The sequence below is a fragment of the Malaya genurostris genome, chromosome 3 (assembly GCF_030247185.1).
Source record: "Malaya genurostris strain Urasoe2022 chromosome 3, Malgen_1.1, whole genome shotgun sequence".
In the NCBI taxonomy this organism is placed as follows: domain Eukaryota; kingdom Metazoa; phylum Arthropoda; class Insecta; order Diptera; family Culicidae; genus Malaya; species Malaya genurostris.
The window spans coordinates 111,078,948-111,097,631 of record NC_080572.1 but is presented as its reverse complement, the minus strand read 5'-3'; the positions used below and the strand labels follow the sequence as shown (position 1 = coordinate 111,097,631).

At 38.0% G+C, this 18,684-nt stretch overlaps 1 protein-coding gene across 6 annotated transcripts in view; it reads right to left on the bottom strand.

Moving 5' to 3' along the window:
• Positions 1–8,941: 8,941 nt before the first annotated feature.
• The window catches only part of LOC131437905 (uncharacterized), a 307,910-nt gene continuing 298,167 nt past the window's right edge, over positions 8,942–18,684 (bottom strand). For 2 of the 6 annotated variants that reach the window (XM_058607561.1, XM_058607565.1), the window contains 2 exons: positions 14,133–14,222; positions 8,942–10,278 (listed from right to left, as the gene is read on the bottom strand). In XM_058607561.1, the coding sequence (XP_058463544.1) occupies positions 10,160–10,278; positions 14,133–14,222 (209 nt within the window). In that variant the 3' untranslated portion in view covers positions 8,942–10,159. Of the gene's footprint in view, positions 10,279–13,267; positions 13,304–14,132; positions 14,223–18,684 lie in introns of all 6 variants that reach the window. The other 4 variants (XM_058607562.1, XM_058607566.1, XM_058607563.1 and 1 more) reach the window with 2 other exon arrangements.

Here is an 18,684-nt window from a genome sequence, read left to right as displayed (position 1 = left end):
ATCGATAGATTTCTGTATTTATTGTTCCGGTAGTGTGAAAAATGGTTGACTTCGAACCACTGGAACATATTGCTTGCCATACCAGTACGTTTCGACCGAATTTCTCCACTTGAATCGACCTTTCCGCATTGCTTTGGGCCAACGACGACAGTAAAGTATTGTGAGTCTGGAAGGGTTTTTGAGTCCTCTTTTACATAAGTCCCGTCGTCCATCGAAACGCTTGCATCCACTGCAAAAGACGCGAATATAATTTCCGGGCCCTTGTTGCTGCTCGCTTCTTTTGTTCTACACTTTGTTTCGAGATTTTCTGCTTCTTGTAGGTCTTCAGGTGATTTCGCCTCTTGATACGGTGGATCATTCCGACACTCGTTCCTGCTTTTTGAGCCAAATCACGTATTGACATTGATTTGTTCTTAATGATTAGAGATACCACTTTCTGGTCCAGTTTCAGGTTGGAAGAACCGGGTTTTCTGTCTCATCCAAAGAATAGTGTTCCCCAAACTTATTAATGATGATTTTAACACTGGCATGATGAATTACAAATCGCTTCGCCAATTTTTGCATAGTAATACCCTTCTCACTTAGCCATGTGTGCAGAACCTTAATTTTGACTTTCTCTTCAATACGCGACATTTTGAAAACGCAGAATTTTAATCGCACAAACAAGTTAACAATCGAAAGCTGACAGCCAAACGCACAGCACGCTGTGATCTGAGCATAAAAACCATCACAAATACATGCGTACAACACAAATGTATGTTGATAGTTTATTTTCGATACACTTCTTAAATGATTTAAGCTTGTGTTAACGATTGCATAAAAATAGTACTTTTTTCGGATGGTGATAAAAAAAGCTGAGACAGATAATTGATTTTGATAAATTTCCCGTGGAAGGTTATAATTTGAACTTACTTGCAAACAAATTCTACGCCCTTGCAAGCGGCTTTTGGCAGATCACTGGAACATTCGCCAGTGCGGACGAAAGCATGCGTATAATCATGTTTTCCAGTTCGTTCTTCGTTTTATTTATCAATTCCTCCTCAGTTTTCACGACAAAATTGTTGATGTACAGGGTCCGGCACTCGAAGTGTAACCAATTAAAAAAGCCTTAAATTCAGTTTGGAAAATTACTTTTACTTAATTCAAAGTACAAAATGTGTAAAAATAATACAAAATTCAGAATCAATTCACTTTTGCTCGATATGACCACCTTTTGCCTTGACTATGGCCTTGAGACGGTCAAAAAACGAATCGCAAGCTGCCCGAATGTGACTTGCAGGTGTATTTTGGCCCACTAGCGGACAATAACTTCTTTCAGCGCCTCGAAACTGGTGTATCTTTTAGTTCGGACTTTGTTCTCCAAAATGACCCAAAGAGAATAATCCATTGGATTCGCATCTGGTGAATTCGAGAGCCATTGTGTGGACGTGATGAAGTTCGGAACGTTGTTTTTCAGCCATTCTTGGTTCTGACGCTTTGTGAGGCTTTGTTTGCTTTGTGAGACGGTGCCGAGTCCTGCTGAAACGTCCATGGTCTGCCACCGAAATGTTTGTCTGCCCACGGCTTCAAAGCAACCTCCAGGATACTTTCCCGATAATATGTCGCATTTACCTTGACGCCAGGCTCGAAGGTCTGAAGTTGGTTACACTTCGAGTGCCGGACCCTGTAGATCTTATGGTTGGCCTAGAAATTCTCGAAAGGGATGCAGCTGGGGTACGTTTGGCGGGTAGGCCGACTTAAGTACCACATCGATATTCAACCGTTCCATCGCCTTCAACGATCGCTTCGAGTAGTGGGCCGACGCCAGATCCGGCCAGAACATCGCGTGTTTGCCTTTATGGTGTTTCCCGATGAACGACGCAACTTCTGGTAGACATTTGACAGTGTCTTTGGGAATGTCTCTCGATAGTTTTTTTTTATTCAATATTACAATATATTTTTAGGCACACTGCTTAAGCTCTAAGATGCCAAGGTTATTTTCTAATCTTAACTTACGACTAACTTAAAACTAGAATAGTATCATTAGAATATGTGATCCTAGCTTCTCGAGAATCCAGCGTTCAGCTGGCGATCGGCAGTGGTCGATGAATTCAATATCGCACGAGTCTTCCAGATGGCGTTGGTAAATATTTAGCGCTGGCCGCATCTTTCGGTCCGTGTGGGTCCGCGGGAAACACTCCCAGGCTACGAAAGCCCGGCGGGTGGCCCGCATGCTGGGTTTTCGACTGGAGCGGTCTTCCGTGGGCGGTTATGGTGATGTTACGGAAGAGAAATAAAAAGAAAGTAAATATTGTGGAAACGGGGTAAAAAGGGATGTGGGAACAAAATGTCTGAAAACGACAGAGATCTAATTAGTTGCCATCGAAATGGTGAAAAGACAGGGGAGGGGGGACGAAAAAGTTAGTGACAAAAAAAGATCTTGTTAGTTCCAATGAAGATGGTGGACAGGGACGGGGATCGAGAGAATCGAGCGGATGTTAGTGTCGAACCTGTAGGTGGTGATTATACTTTCTGAGCGAGGAATAACACATTACACTTGTATATCAATGTGTTTAAGGTAATGATATATGAGAAGCATATATGAACTATCCCGACTTGCCAACACATCCCGAACCGGAACCTCAGGCGGTCTACCTCGGGCCCTGAGGGATTCCAGTAGCTTCGACCTGGCGTCGCGATACTCTACGCACGACCACACGACATGCTCGATGTCCTGATAACCGTCGCCACAGGTGCAGAGCCCGTTCTCCACGATCCCGATACGCCGGAGATGTGCGTTGAATGTATAGTGATTTGACATGAACCTGAATCCAGTGAAAGAATGAAGCAATATCGCCTTTCAATTTGTTAAAAAGTCAAGAATCGTAGTATAAAATTTGAAAATGAACCCTCCAGAATATTTTTAAGCTGAGGTGCAGTGAGATTAAATTTATTCCACACACCAAAAAAAATTAAATTTTCCAGGTGATCCAATCCCTCATGCTATGAAACTCATAAAGACCTAATTTGTCAAATGACGAAAAATTGCACGTTTAACAATTGAGATCAAGAATACAGGTTCAAAATTTGAAACTAAGACTCTTGAACTGAATCCTAAATCCGGATTATGGATAAAGATTAAGGCAGGCTTCTTGACTAGATTTTGGTACTACATTTAGTGCCTTGATTTAAGTTCGGAATTGGAATCCAAACCTCGGAATCCTGGAACAAAATTCGAGATATAAATTTTAGAGTTGGATTCTAGAACCAAATTTTAGATCTACACATCGAACCTGAATTTTTATACTGTCTTTAGAACCAGAATTTATTTGCTGAACTCAGGTTTCACTATTTAATTCCTCAGTTCGGTTGTAGAATTTGATTCCCTATTTGGATTCCAGATTCTGGAACTAAATTCAGTTCCTTAATTTAGGTTCGGAATTCCAGACCAGAATTCAGTTCTAAAATTAAATTCTGAAAACGAATTCGATTCTAAAATTCTAGAAATCAATGGACTGAATTCTTGATTTGGTTTTCTACTCTGAGTTTTGCAACTGAATTTGGACCCAGTCATACGTTTCGAATTTAGTTCTTGATCTCTAACTAAATTAACTTGATTAACTTTCGAAGCTCTATTTCTAGAAGCAGTGTCGAGAAGGTTATTCTTTTCGGAATTTTCTTCCATTTTCCTTTGTCAAGGCGTAGTAGAATAGTAATTGATTGTACACTGGACATCTTTGCTAGCTCGAATGTTTCAATCTGACTAGATGGCATTTCAAATGACCCTTCGTCGTTGCCGTTGTAATGTACAGAAGGCTTTAGATTCCCCTAAGATATTTATTTGAAAAATGTCTGTTGAAATAAAGCTAGCTTGAGGAGATTACATGACCACCTGAAACCATGGAACTAAATTATAATAATTCTCGTGATTTTCGAACAAAAGTATCGCGAAGATGTTTCTTAGCATTTTGATCTAAAAATTCAATAAAAAGGGTAGACTTTTTTCATTGAGATAATCCGAAGTATTTCCAAAACTCATTTAAAGTATTTTCATTTATTGCACTTTCCACTAATTTCTAATGTTTTCGAAACCTCTTTCCAACACTTGTTCACAAGAACCCAGTTCCAGTTCCAAAGCGCATTCCGTTGAAAAACTACTTCGATTAGAGCTTTGATATCAATCAAATTATCTTCTTCCGCTATGACGAAAAATAATTGAGGAAACCTTTGTTCGCTCGTTAGTCGCATGAAAAACTGATCAACGCCTCGTGTTTAACCTGGAAATATATGTTAATTTTTTGCTGGAAACAAATGAACGAAATTCAGATCCTTTAATGTTCGCATCGCATCGCTTCGCGTCGTTTGTCGCGCCCACTCTGACTTCGCCCTAAGAGTAACTGTTTGTGAAAGAAGCATGCCAGTTTTTTTCGTATTCACGTCGTACAGTTGTGACATCACTCAACCGCTTTTTAACATCCCAACTTTAAGCATTCCTTCACCCATAAACTAGGCATAACTCACGTTGTATTTCAGTATCTGAAATTTCACAGATAGACAAATGGCTACTGAATCAAAACAACTCCTGTAATAGCTGTACGAATAGTGCACGTACAGATATGCTCAAGGTTAAGTATAGTTTAGCTTGTCCATTTCGAATTATAAGCAGCTTTCGTAAGTTTGATTGTACTGCGTTAGAAACTATATGACACACCGTGACAGTGAATCATCGCCTCTCTCGGAAGGAAAAACAAAAATTACACCGAAACCTCCATTTACGAACTAAACGGGGGTTCGTAAAAAGAGGTAGTTCGTAAAAAAAGTTTACGTTATTTGGGATTTGGTTCGTAAAAAAAGTTTACGTTATTTGGGATTTGGTTCGTAAAAAAAGTTTACGTTATTTGGGATTTGGTTCGTAAAAAAAGTTTTGTGTGATTATTGTGGAAACCGCGCATCATATGTTTATTTTCGGAACGGATGTGAAGAGTAAGTGCAAGAAAATGATGTTTGGGTTCGTTTCAAAATCCAAGATGGCGGCTTCCGGTTTATTGAGATTGCCTAAAACCCCTAACAATATGGGTATCTTCGGAACGGAATTGATGAGTAGATGTCAGAAAACGATGTTTGAGGTAGTTTTGAAATTCAAGATGGCGACTTCCGGTTTGTTGATATTTCTTGAAAACCCTTGCAATATGGGTATTTTCGGAACGGAATTGATGAGTAGATGTCAGAAAACGTTGTTTGAGGTGGTTTTGAAATTCAAGATGGCGACTTCCGGTTTATTGATATTCCTTGAAAACCCTTGCAATATGGGTATTTTCGGAACGGGGTTAATGAGTATGTATCAGAAAACGATGTTTGAGGTAGTTTTGAAATTCAAGATGGCGACTTCCGGTTTGTTGATATTCCTTGAAAACCCTTGCAATATGGGTATTTTCGGAACGGAATTGATGAGTAGATGTCTGAAAACTATGTTTGAGGTAGTTTTGAAATTCAAGATGGCGACTTCCGGTTTGTTGATATTTCTTGAAAACCCTTGCAATATGGGTATTTTCGGAACGGAATTGATGAGTAGATGTCAGAAAACGTTGTTTGAGGTGGTTTTGAAATTCAAGATGGCGACTTCCGGTTTATTGATATTCCTTGAAAACCCTTGCAATATGGGTATTTTCGGAACGGGGTTAATGAGTAGATATCAGAAAACGATTTTTGAGGTAGTTTTGAAATTCAAGATGGCGACTTCCGGTTTGTTGATATTTCTTGAAAACCCTTGCAATATGGGTATTTTCGGAACGGAATTGATGAGTAGATGTCAGAAAACGTTGTTTGAGGTGGTTTTGAAATTCAAGATGGCGACTTCCGGTTTATTGATATTCCTTGAAAACCCTTGCAATATGGGTATCTTCGGAACGGAATTGATGAGTAGATGTCAGAAAACGATGTTTGAGGTAGTTTTGAAATTCAAGATGGCGACTTCCGGTTTGTTGATATTTCTTGAAAACCCTTGCAATATGGGTATTTTCGGAACGGAATTGATGAGTAGATGTCAGAAAACGTTGTTTGAGGTGGTTTTGAAATTCAAGATGGCGACTTCCGGTTTATTGATATTCCTTGAAAACCCTTGCAATATGGGTATTTTCGGAACGGGGTTAATGAGTAGATATCAGAAAACGATTTTTGAGGTAGTTTTGAAATTCAAGATGGCGACTTCCGGTTTGTTGATATTCCTTCAAAACACTTGCAATATGGGTATTTTCGGAACGGGGTTAATGAGTAGATATCAGAAAACAATTTTTGAGGTAGTTTTGAAATTCAAGATGGCGACGGTTTGTTGATATTCCTTGAAAACCCTTGCATTATGGGTATTTTCGGAACGGAATTGATGAGTAGATGTCAGAAAACGATGTTTGAAGTAGTTTTGAAATTCAAGATGGCTACTTCCGGTTTGTTGATATTCCTTGAAAACCCTTACAATATGGGTATTTTTTAAACGGGTTTAATGAGTAGATGTCGGAAAATGATGTTTGAAGTGGTTCTGAAATCCAAGATTGCTACTTCCGGTTTGTTGATATTCCTTGAAAACCCTTACAATATGGATATTTTCGGAACGGGATTGATGAGTAGATATCAAAAAACGATGTTTGAGGTGGTTGTGACATCCAATATGGTGTCATCCGGTTTCTTGATATTCCTTGAAAACCCTTACATAATGGGTATTTTCAGAACGGGATTGATGAGTAGATGTCAGAAAACAATGTTTGAGGTGGTTCTTAGTTCCAAGATGGCAACTTCCGGTTTCTTGATATTCCTTGAAAACCCATACAATATGGGTATTTTCGGAACGGGATTGATGATTAGTTGTCAGAACACGATGTTTGAGGTGGTTCTTGAATCCAAGATGGTAACTTCCGATTTGTTGATATTCCCTGAAACCCCTTACAATATGGGTACTTTCGGAAAGAGATTTAAAAGTAGACGTCGGAAAATTATATATGAGGTGGTCTTGAAATACAAAACAGTGACTTCCGGTTGATTATCTTTTGAAAGTTTTTGCCATTTTCCTTTAACTCTTTATTCCTTTAAAACACTATACCGTTCCGAAAATACCCATATTGTATGGGTTTTCAAGGAATATCAAAAAAACGGAAGTCGCCATATTGGATTTCAGAACCACCTCAAACATCATTTTCGGACATCTACTCATTAACCCCGTTCCGAAAATACCCATATCGTAAGGGTTTTCGAGGAATATTAACAAACCGGAAGTCGCCATCTTGAATTTCAAAACTACCTCAAACATTATTTTCTGACATCTACTCATCAATTCCGTTCCGAAAATACCTATATTGTATGGGTTTTCAAGGAATATCAACAAACCGGAAGTCGCCATATTGGATTTCAGAACCACCTCAAACATCATTTTCGGATATCTACTCATTAACCCCGTTCCGAAAATACCCATATCGTAAGGGTTTTCGAGGAATATTAACAAACCGGAAGTCGCCATCTTGAATTTCAAAACTACCTCAAACATCGTTTTCTGACATCTACTCATCAATTCCGTTCCGAAAATATCCATATTGTATGGGTTTTCAAGGAATATCAACAAACCGGAAGTCGCCATCTTGGATTTGAGAACCACTTCAAAGATAATTTTCCGACATCTACTCATCAATTCCGTTCCGAAAATACCCATATTGCAAGGGTTTTCAAGGAATATCGATAAACCGGAAGTCGACTTCTTGGATTTCAGAACCACCTCAAACATCATTTTCCGACATCTACTCATTAACCCCGTTTCGAAAATACCCATATTGTATGGGTTTTCGAGGAATATCCACAAACCGGAAGTCGCCATCTTGGATTCCAGAACCACTTCAAACATAATTTTCCGACATCTACTCATTAACCCCGTTTCGAAAATACCCATATTGTAGGGGTTTTCAAGGAATATTAGCAAATCGGAAGTAGCCATCTTGAATTTCAAAACTACCTCAAACATCGTTTTCTGACATCTACTCATCAATTCCATTCCGAAAATATCCATATTGTATGGGTTTTCAAGGAATATCAACACACCGGAAGTCGCCATCTTGGATTTGAGAACCACTTCAAACATAATTTTCCGACATCTACTCATCAATTCCGTTCAGAAAATACCCATATTGCAAGGGTTTTCAAGGAATATCAACACACCGGAAGTCGCCATCTTGGATTTGAGAACCACTTCAAACATAATTTTCCGACATCTTCTCATCAACTCCGTTCCGAAAATACCCATATTGCAAGGGTTTTCAAGGCATATCGATAAACCGGAAGTCGACATCTTGGATTTCAGAACCACCTCAAACATCATTTTCCGACATCTACTCATTAACCCCGTTCCGGAAATACCCATATTATATAGGTTTTCAAAGAATATCAACAAACCGGAAGTCGCCATCTTGAATTTCAAAACTACCTCAAACATCGTTTTCTGACATCTACTCATCAATTCCGTTCCGAAAATACCCATATTGTATGGGTTTTCAAGGAATATCAATCAACCGGAAGTCGCCATCTTGGATTTCCAAAATATGTCAAACATCATTTTCCGGAATCTACTCCTTAAACCCGTTCCAAAAATACCAATATTGTAGTAGTTTCCATGGAGTCGGAAATCACTTTCGATGAATGACAAAACCTCTTTTTACGAAGTAGGTTCGTAAAAAAAGTTTACGTTATTTGGGATTTGGTTCGTAAAAAAAGTTTACGTTGTTTGGGATTTGGTTCGTAAAAAGAGGTACGTAAAAAGAGGTTACGTATAAAAAGTGTTCGTAAACGGAGGTTTGGGTGTACCATGTATTAATATTACATTAACTCACGGGTCTTTCACACTGTACCAATCACTCTGCAATGAAGGAGAAACAGTAACAATAATGAACATGTGACTGTGATATGGTTGGAGTGAAAACCTCTATTGTTTTGTATATTTCGAATATCACTGCTCTTTATTCCGGACATCATAGTATTCTTCGCTGTCATTTTACAAAAAGAAAAACCGAAAAATAAGTATTTTGTTCGGTTGCTTTTTTACAGTATCTAAAGAACTGGCTGCAAATAGTTTCGGATTAAACAGGCGATTCGCTAATTGGTTGTTTTCTTCGATATTAATTTTCATCACTTAAACTACTGTTTTAAATATATAAATTTATTATGACTATATATATATAGTTGCATATGTTTGTTCGCCATTTTAGTTTTTTCCCCTTAGGTTGCGTCGGTTTTTCTTCTCTTTAGAACACGGAACGGGACAATTTTCTGAAATTACGTTTTCTTACATAGTAATAGTTCTGGTAATTCCATTCAATTTACTTTCACGCGCTCTCAATTTTTCGGTGTCTTAAAAAAGTGTGTGTTTTTTATATATATTTCATAAGGCATCATATTTTTACTTCCTTCTTGTTGTAAAATACTTCAATAATTGTTTCCATTTTTTTTCGTTCTCGACTGTAAATTTAGCTGTTATTTTTTGCTAGCCGACAACGGACAAATTCCCATTAGTTTCCACCAAAAATCAGATCTCTTTCAGATTGTTTTTGATGAGATCAGTTTTGCTGTACACACATAAAAAATCTATATAAAACATTCAACTACTTACTCTCGAATGACTATTTAGCGTTTCGTATGCTTCGAATTTGGTTGGTTGTTGCCATTTAGTAGGTATCAAGATGATTACTTTGGTTTTAGCTTTGGTATCAGGAGTGTGAAACAAAAAAATGAAATCTGCTTAATATGTAAACAATGACTGCGATTAACTTAAACCCTATAGATAGATGGTAATCGATAAAAACTAGCACGATTCAACACTTATGTACGACTACAGGAGACATCTTTGTTTTACATGAGACTTTTCCATGACTCGCAAGCACTCTTGAAAGCGTCTATATTAGTAGCAGTAGTTAGTACCATATTGTTTTAGCTGCAACACAACGACGCGAATCCTACGATATCTACACACCATTTTCTGCTCAATCGGGACACGTTCATCACATCCACTCTACAGTCGGGGTCAACTATGTTCATCCCTTTCTATTCGTAGCTTCGAGCCACGCGTTAGTTGTTTCAATGTTTATCTACGGACAAAATGTATATGCAAATATCGATCACGAATCTCGACCTCGGTGTACTGCTTGAAGTTCATCTACAAAATCGTGGACGTGAAAATGAGTACAATCGTCACGAGGGTCACTATCAGGCTGGATGTGGTGCGCATCTGGACTGGAAGAGCCGTTGCACTGTTTCCGTCGGTGGCATTCAGTCCTGCAGGAGAAAATAGTCGAGAGGTTAAGAAAATCGTAGTGATAGCAATAGTAGTTTGTTTTAGTTGACGGGCATGATAGATGATTTTGAATGATATTTGTGAAAATTAAACAAACAAATAAATAAATAAATAAATAAATAAATAAAAGAACTTACGAAATATGCTTGAACAGACTTAGCACTGTTAAGAGATTGTTAGTCATGACGTTTCGGGTAAATAAATGAAAAGTTTTATAACCATTTTTAATGGGTAGATAATTTTTTTTCTTCTGGGTCTATTAAGTAGAACCGAATTTTTCCTGAGTATCAATTTAAGTTTGTGAAAATCAATCCATTTCTCTCTGTCAAATCGATGTTACTGCTTCGTAGACTTTTGATTGCCCAGGGTTTCCAGATTGACTAAAAGTAAAGACTGTCCCAGAAAGTATGGACGCAACCAAAAACCGCTGCCATTTTGCAATGGTTCAGAATCTGTCAATTTTTATGGCTGCGTCCTCTTCTCTAACCACTTGTACGGTTGTTTATTCGTTTTCATTAGTTTGTTTTGAAATGCGTGGATTATCAGCAGAACAAGGTCGAAAAATTGTGTACAAATGGTGCACAGAACGCGGACTGTCACTGAGAAAGATAGCAAAAATGGAAGCAGTAAGTGAAAAAGCCGTGCGAAATGCAATCAGGAAGTTCGGTGAGGATAACACCTTTGAGGATAACCCGAAAACGGGTCGAAAAAAAAGGTCCTGCTAACCTTCAGTTGGATAAACATATACTGAAGGCGTTCGAGTAAAAGAAGGAGGTTTCAGTTCGGGATGTGGCCAAAAAAGTGGGCACTTCGAAGTCAAATGTTCTTCGTGCTAAAGAATGTTTGAATCTTCGAACCTATAAGAAGCAGAAAAAACCAAAACGTAGTCCGAAACGAGAAGCATCGATCAGGCCGAGGGTTCGAAAGCTGTACAATACGATTCTTACTGAAGATTTGAACTGCATAATCATGGACGACGAAACCTACGTGAAACTCGATTACAAATCCTTGCCGGGACCAAAATATTATACGGTGCGAGAAGGGCAAGTGTTAAACCAGTCCGAGACATTGATTGAAGTCGAAAAATTTGGTATGAAAGCTATGATCTGGCAAGCAATTTGTAGCTGCGGTAGAATTTCGAAACCCTTCATCACCACTGCTTCAATGAACAGCGAAATATACATCAAGGAATGTTTACAAAAACGAGTTCTACCCATGATTCGAAGCCACAAGGATCCTGTTGTCTTCTGACCAGATCTTGCTTCTTGCCATTACTCGAAATCAACGGTAGAATGGTATATTACCAAAAATGTCGCTTTCGTCCCAAAAGACATGAATCCACCAAATTGCCCACAACTTCGACCAATTGAGGAGTTTTGGGCATTAACGAAGGCACATCTTAGGAAACATGTCTCGGCACCGGAAACCATTCAACAGTTCGAAAGATTGGAAAAAAGTGTCTAAACTTGTCGCCAAGAAGTCTGTACGGAATTTAATGAGGAACGTTCGCAAGAAAATTTGAATATCTAACACTTGTGAATTATTTACAGCGAAATAAAAATGCGTCCATACTTTCTGGGACAGTCTTTAAATTGGTGCGCCATCTCGCTAGAACGCCTCTAGTGTTGAGAATTGAAAATCTTTGACCGTATTTTGTTCGATCAAAGTAATCGATCGTGTTGAGAAATAACGTTCAATGAATCTAGATGGAAAAAAAATCCGCGAAAACACCTGGAAAATCTAGAGTGGTTCGATTCCAAGCTGGCTAAAGCGCTGAAGATGCCGAAAATAACGGTTTTTCGAGTGCTCAAATCCTACCATGAAACTCTGAATGAGGAAAACACTGGAACCAGGGTTGTCAGCTGTGCAGCAGTGTGTTGAGGTGCCATCCCCGGTCTTTCGATCCGAGATGTAACCTGAAGGTGCAGAGCATCCTTCACATAAAATGATATAAGTCGTGCATCCGAACCGGCACATGAAGCAGGATTCCGTGGCCGAAAAGTGCGGAAGGTTCTTGTTGTGACGAAACACAAGTGTTGGACTATGATCGGTGACGTAACATACATCAAACTCGGTTTTAAGCAGCTTCCAAGTCAGTCAGAAGTTTTATACTACGTTCGGTATCGATAATAATAATAATACACCAAGTTCTAATCATGTGCCTTACTCTGTGCAAATCGGTCAAGGCATCTTTGAGAAAATGAAGTGAGTACCGGGATTATTTTAACTAGTCGATTTTTCAAGTGATTTTATGACTTTTTTCGCATGGTTATAAAAAAATTTAATTTTGATTAAGATGGTATCCTTTTCAATGGTAAATTAGATCCCACATTTCGAGCGCTTAAAGTTTTCAGTAATTATCAGATAAATAATTGTTGCTAAAAACAAACTTAACCTTGCTCAGAAGCGAACCAGTTTATAGATCAAAACCTCTTAAATACAGAAAAAAAATTTAACCCACTTAAACGAAACCGTGCGCATATCCTCCGCATAGCAAGTACGCAAAGTACGAATAGTATGGTATAATTAGTACTCGATAACGTTATGGAATTTTCTAAAAGTTATCGTATAACAAGGAAAGTTGGAAAAAGCAACTCTTTTCAATTCCAGCATCTTTTTTCTTTAAATAAAAAAAACTTTCGGATGCATCCGAAGTGGTAATTCTTTTTATGAAGATGCTCTCGTATAAGATTTAGCGACTCACTCTGAATGAGGAAGTCAGTACGCGGACAGGTGAGCCCGTGTCCAAGCAAGTATACAATTATGATATCAAATATAAGTCTTTCCGGTGCTGCTAGTACGATTAAATCAAATGATTACTTCTACCATTCAGAGCTTTCGTTTCTTCATAGTAAGTAACTGATGAAATGGGTTAGTGTTAGGCTTATTTTTCTCAAAGAAAACGACTTTTTTTTGTATGAAATAAAAGCAATGATATTCAACGAATTTCGAATGAAAAAATCTCATTACCCTGGTTACCCTCAGCATTTCTTTCTTCCAGATCGGCTGTAACAAAAAATAAATAAAAATAAAATAAAAATTACGTTGCATTGTAGTTTTGCCGTTCCCGTAATTAGAAAAGCCGCAGATTTTTTTTTCTGCCGTTGTCGCCTATTTCGCCCTAGACCATTCTGAAAGGCACAAATGCCGGCAAAAGCCGCAGATTTATAAATGTGAAACCATTTTATATCTACTCCCTTGGCTCAGCGCGCACAGCTAGTAGCAGTAAAAGTGTTCCCCGGCTAGGAAACTCGGTGTTACAACAACGAAAAAAGAGAACTAGTACAGAACACAAAGTCGTCCTTATAGTGCAGAACGAAAGCATTGTAAATAAACACTGAATGCAAATTAAAAACCCAGTTCAGACATGAGAACACAAGAAATAACGGCAAAGATAAAGGAACGTGGAACGAAATTAAAACCAACAAACGAAAGGCGTACTTTTTGTTTGGTGAAGTTTTTGTTGTTGTGTTGTTGCTGATGCTGCTGTTGTTTTGATTTGCCGTACTTGGTTTTCCGCGAAATTGTAGAGGTAGAGCGACAATTACTGCCACTCGTTAATTAACTTGATTTGTATTTCATAGCTCGTATTTTCTATTTGCCTAATTTGAATTAGAAATGATTCTTCACAGTACTGATAAGATGAAGTATGAACTGCTTGGTTGTGAAGTGCATTAATTGTATTGGACGTTGAGTTGTCAATAATTGTCGCTTCAACCCTCCGGCAAAGCAACGCTCCTTGACATTGTTTTTCCCACACCGGGATTGTTATGTTCATTTTTTACGTGGTGAGCGGTTGCATACCCGTCTGTTTCGTTTCACGTTTGTTCCTTACCCTTTTTCAGTAGATTTTCCGGTGCCGCTTGTAGCATGCCAACGATCGTGGTGGAAGCTACTGTGCTGGTTGTGGTTCTCAGATGAGATTCTGGAAGCGGTTTAGTGTTAGTTATAGTTTTGCGCGCTTCGTATTTATGTTAAATGGAAAAAGAAGAAACTTTTTTAGGATGGATATGATGAATGCTTGCACAGAACAAACGTTGACGGTTTACCGAATGACAAGGAAAATAAACAGAAAGCAGGATTCTCAACAATTCAATGCAAACCACACACAAAAAGTAAACAGATCAAAGGGTTGCATTAGTTGAGATATTCATTAGCGGTCTTGGAAAACAGGAACTAAGCTGAGCATGCAAATAAAATGGTTTTGTTCGGATGCTACCTTTGCTACCTAAACATAAATAATGGTGTATTTCGATTGACATGTACAAGTTTTTTCATAACAATTCTTTCAAACATCATGAACAGATAGGGAAGTTAAGTTTAAAATTATCTTCATATTTAAAAATAAGTTTATTTTGACCGCTATTACAAAGATGAAAATTTGTCACTTTCGCTCACAACACTACATTGACGAAACTGATGAGTGTAAAATATGAAACAAGGTAACATTTGAAAGCTCAATCTGGACGATTCTATTTAATTTATTTAATCTGGGTCTCTTCGCATTGTTCCATTCCGGGTAATGAGAAGGAACACTCCTCAGCTAAGGAAAGCACATTAGAAGGTGATATTCAAGGAAAACTAATCTGCTTCAATGGTTTTTTTTCTGCGTCCCTCGTAAAAGACTCTCTATAGTGGGCAAACTTCTTTAAGCAATGGGGAATTGGGGCGATGGCTACATTCATTATCGCTAAGGTATCTACGAAGCCTTGGTTCAGGGACGTGATTCGCGATTTTTTTTTTCATATGGCTCAAGTCAAACCATTACATCGACGACATTACACCAACAAATCATTGTCGCCGTATTGGATTTGCGGAGCACTAGGTCAGAGTTGAAGAATTCCCTTAGGGCCCCAGGTAAACTACCCGAGGTTCCGGTCCGGGATGTAATGACGAATCATGTCAGTACAGTACTTGAGAATCATCATCCTTCACGTCACTTGTCGTTCTTGTATCGTCAAACAGATCACCTATATCCCCGGCTCAAATTTCTGACGCGATGGTTTAAAGAAGAAGTATGACGTTTCCAATCCTGAACCGTCGATTCGTTACAAAATCGGATCTGGATTTTCTACTCGAAGGACCTGTTACCACCTTGGCGAATACTTGTCTTCTCTTTTCTCGGTATAAGATCCTTATCATGGTCCATCAGAACCAGGCTTCCCAAATGTACCGCCGCGCGACATTATTATTGAGGCTGTCATGCTACTCTTTCCATGACAGCCTTGTGATAGGTTTCATCACGACAGCCCTTAGACAAATAGTTCTGTACAGCCAACGTTGCCGTCATTCAATTCGTTCGACAGTTCATTCCATCTCAAGACATTTTGTCGTGGTCCACGACAGCCGAAGAAGCATGAAGTTCTCGCTGTTGCGACAGTAAACTTCGGGTATCAGTCACTGCGTTGTTTCTGTCGAGAGCAAAATATCACTCTCCCTTGACCAGGTCTGCGACAGTAGCCGGTGTGGTCGAATATATTTCTCTAGGTTTGATATGACGATTCGAGGCAAGCATGTGGGTTTTTAGTTTTGCCTTTGGTGATTGCTTTGCGCAGCGGTTGATCATTGCGCATAGCAGTCACCGTTGTTAAGGCATTGATAACAATATAATTGATAATTAATAATATACGAAACTACTAATACGAAACGGATTGAAGAACGGACTTTGGTTTTAATGAATGTTAATTTTTATATTTTGGTCGATCTTCTATGAATCGATCGATCGATCAATGAAATTCCATAGAAAGAAAAGTTAGTTTTCAAGAAATTATATTCATAATTAAAGAGCAATGTATTTCAACAGCTGAGACAGTTCGGTTTGTGGGCTGTAACATTCATAGTGTATGCGCGTACTGATGTGCGTGAAGCATTATTTTCATCCTCTTTATCTCTTCCTTCAGGATAGTAAAGGCGCGATCGCTCCTTATACAAGAGTGTATAAGCCAATCGAATCAGATTTTAGATTTATATGTAAACGGTAAATAAATGTTCGTAGCGAAAGATATATTCAAATCAAAGATCGTTGGCTCGTTAAGTTCGTTAAGTTGTACATTGAACCACCAATCGAATAAAAACCTTGAGTGCAAAATTTGGAGTCGGAATTTGCAAGGCAAAAATCATTTAGAAACATCTTATTTTCAGGTACCGTAAAACAAAACTTTGAATGCAAAAACTGAGTGAAAAATTCCGGTTCTTCCAAAAAACATGTTTCCAAGCATGGAATGTAGCATGGTTGCCCGTAACAGATTCGAATGTTTATTTTGTTTTATTAAGAAAAAAAGTTTTAATTCCCCAAGTTATGTAATAATGTCTTTCTTGAGTAATATAACCTCAATTTTACGCTCAATCCAATTTGGGAAATGTAGATGTTGCAATTACGAGCCGCACGCAGAAGAAGATGCGGTGCATTGAAATTTCAAACAGCACATCCAGTTTATATGCGTTTGCTACAATTCTCGTACACATTTTAGACTTTCTGTTTGAGTCGGCTCTCACGCTCTCACATTTCCGGAACTTCTAGGGCGAACATGGGATCGGAAAAGAAAAGTTATTCGTGAATAGCAAAGCGAACTATCGAATTTAATTCGGATCCGACTTCCACAGTCACAAGTCTAATAATGTCGAAAAATTTCTAAAGTCTAATTGGCTAAGTAGCTTGTGTCCGCATTTAAAAAAAAAATCAAACGTTTGGAACTATAAATATTGTAACTAAATAGTGAAACATTCTGAGAGCCGAGTTCATTGCACATATTTAACAGTTTTCTTTCTGAAAAGAAATTATGTTCAGAAAAATGTAGGTGTAAATTCCCGGTGAACGACCACAATTAAGTTTAAACTCATTGTTTTAGTTATCCTAGGAGAAACAGAATTTAAGAGCAGTATATGACACAAATTTGTCTGTCATTTATTTAAAATTCAAAAATTAAATTTTTAAATTCCCAGTTTTGGTACCGATCATCCCTTAATTTCGAAACAAGAAGTTAGATATGGATGAAACTAAATGGAAGGCTATGGAGCCACAAAACCCAGTGTTTGGGTAAGTCGGTCAATGTTCCCATGCACACACACACACATACAAGCATACTTCTACCAGGGCCCCTTTTACAAAGGGATAGTGGGGGCACGTGCCGCCGGGCCCACAGTCTTAGGAGGTCCTTGACGGAACCCACAGAGTAAAATAATGGTATTTAAGTTAGTAGTTAGTTGAGGCACACATATCAATCGTTCCCCCGGGCTCATTATTACGTTAAAAGTTTAATGAAGTGAGTCGAATGGTACATAACACATGTCTTTCGAGGCCATTCAAAATTCGGGTTTCAGAATGACTACGTCAGTCTCATCTAAAATACCTCATAAATTCAGAGATTTTAATCAAATGATTTGCGATTTGAAAATATCTTCAGAACTTTTCTTCTCGATCCATTCAAGAAACGAAAATTATTAATGTGCACCATCAGTGAAAACACATAAACAACCATCTGTTGAACTACTTTTTATCTGAGGGCTTCCCCAATCAACTTCATGGTTGCGGACCCTGTATTTGTGTAGATGGTACTAAAAGATCTACTACCTCAACGAAAAAGAGCTCAATTACAAGGTCCTGGGAGTACATAGAAACTTGCAATGATAGCAAAGGGAAAGTCAATTTAAGCCGCAATGAAGCTATATTAATAGGCACTGAATTCCATAAAAAAAACTTATAAATTTATTTTCATAGTTTTGAGAAATTTATGAAAACAAAAGAGGTTTATTGAAGATCGATTCTCAAAGGTCGTAACAAATAAAGAACTCGACGTTTTCATATTCTCATTCCTTCAACTGCTGGCAAAATCTATGTGAATGTTAAATGAACAACTAAATTTAAATAAATTTAAGCTATTAGTTGATTTATTCTTATGTGAAAAAGAACAATTGAGAATTTTAAATTTGTAACAAAGTTTGGGGTAAACCAAAAAAATTGATGCTTTTGGGAAACATAATGATTTCATTATATTTTTTTAAAACACTTTCATCGAAAATCTGAAAGCACTTGTTCACATATAAACATAAAAGTTGTCTTTTCAATTTTATGGTCGAAAACTGTTCAAAGTGCACCAAACACTTTATTTTCGTTGAGAGTATCATATTCTATAATTTCAACGAAATCGGTGTGGCACGGGTACCAAAGTGTGCCGACAATTGGTGGAGTAACGTTAAATACACTAAATAATTAAATAGTTGAGAAAAGTAGCTACGATTCGATCGAAAAATCAAAACGTCATTATTCAGAGTAAGGTGCATAAGACATTTTTGGAGTATTATTGATGAATGGAAGTGTATCTGTTTCTTTAGGAATAAGAAGGAAGCACTAAGGATCAATACTTTAGAAATTCAGATATATGAGCCGT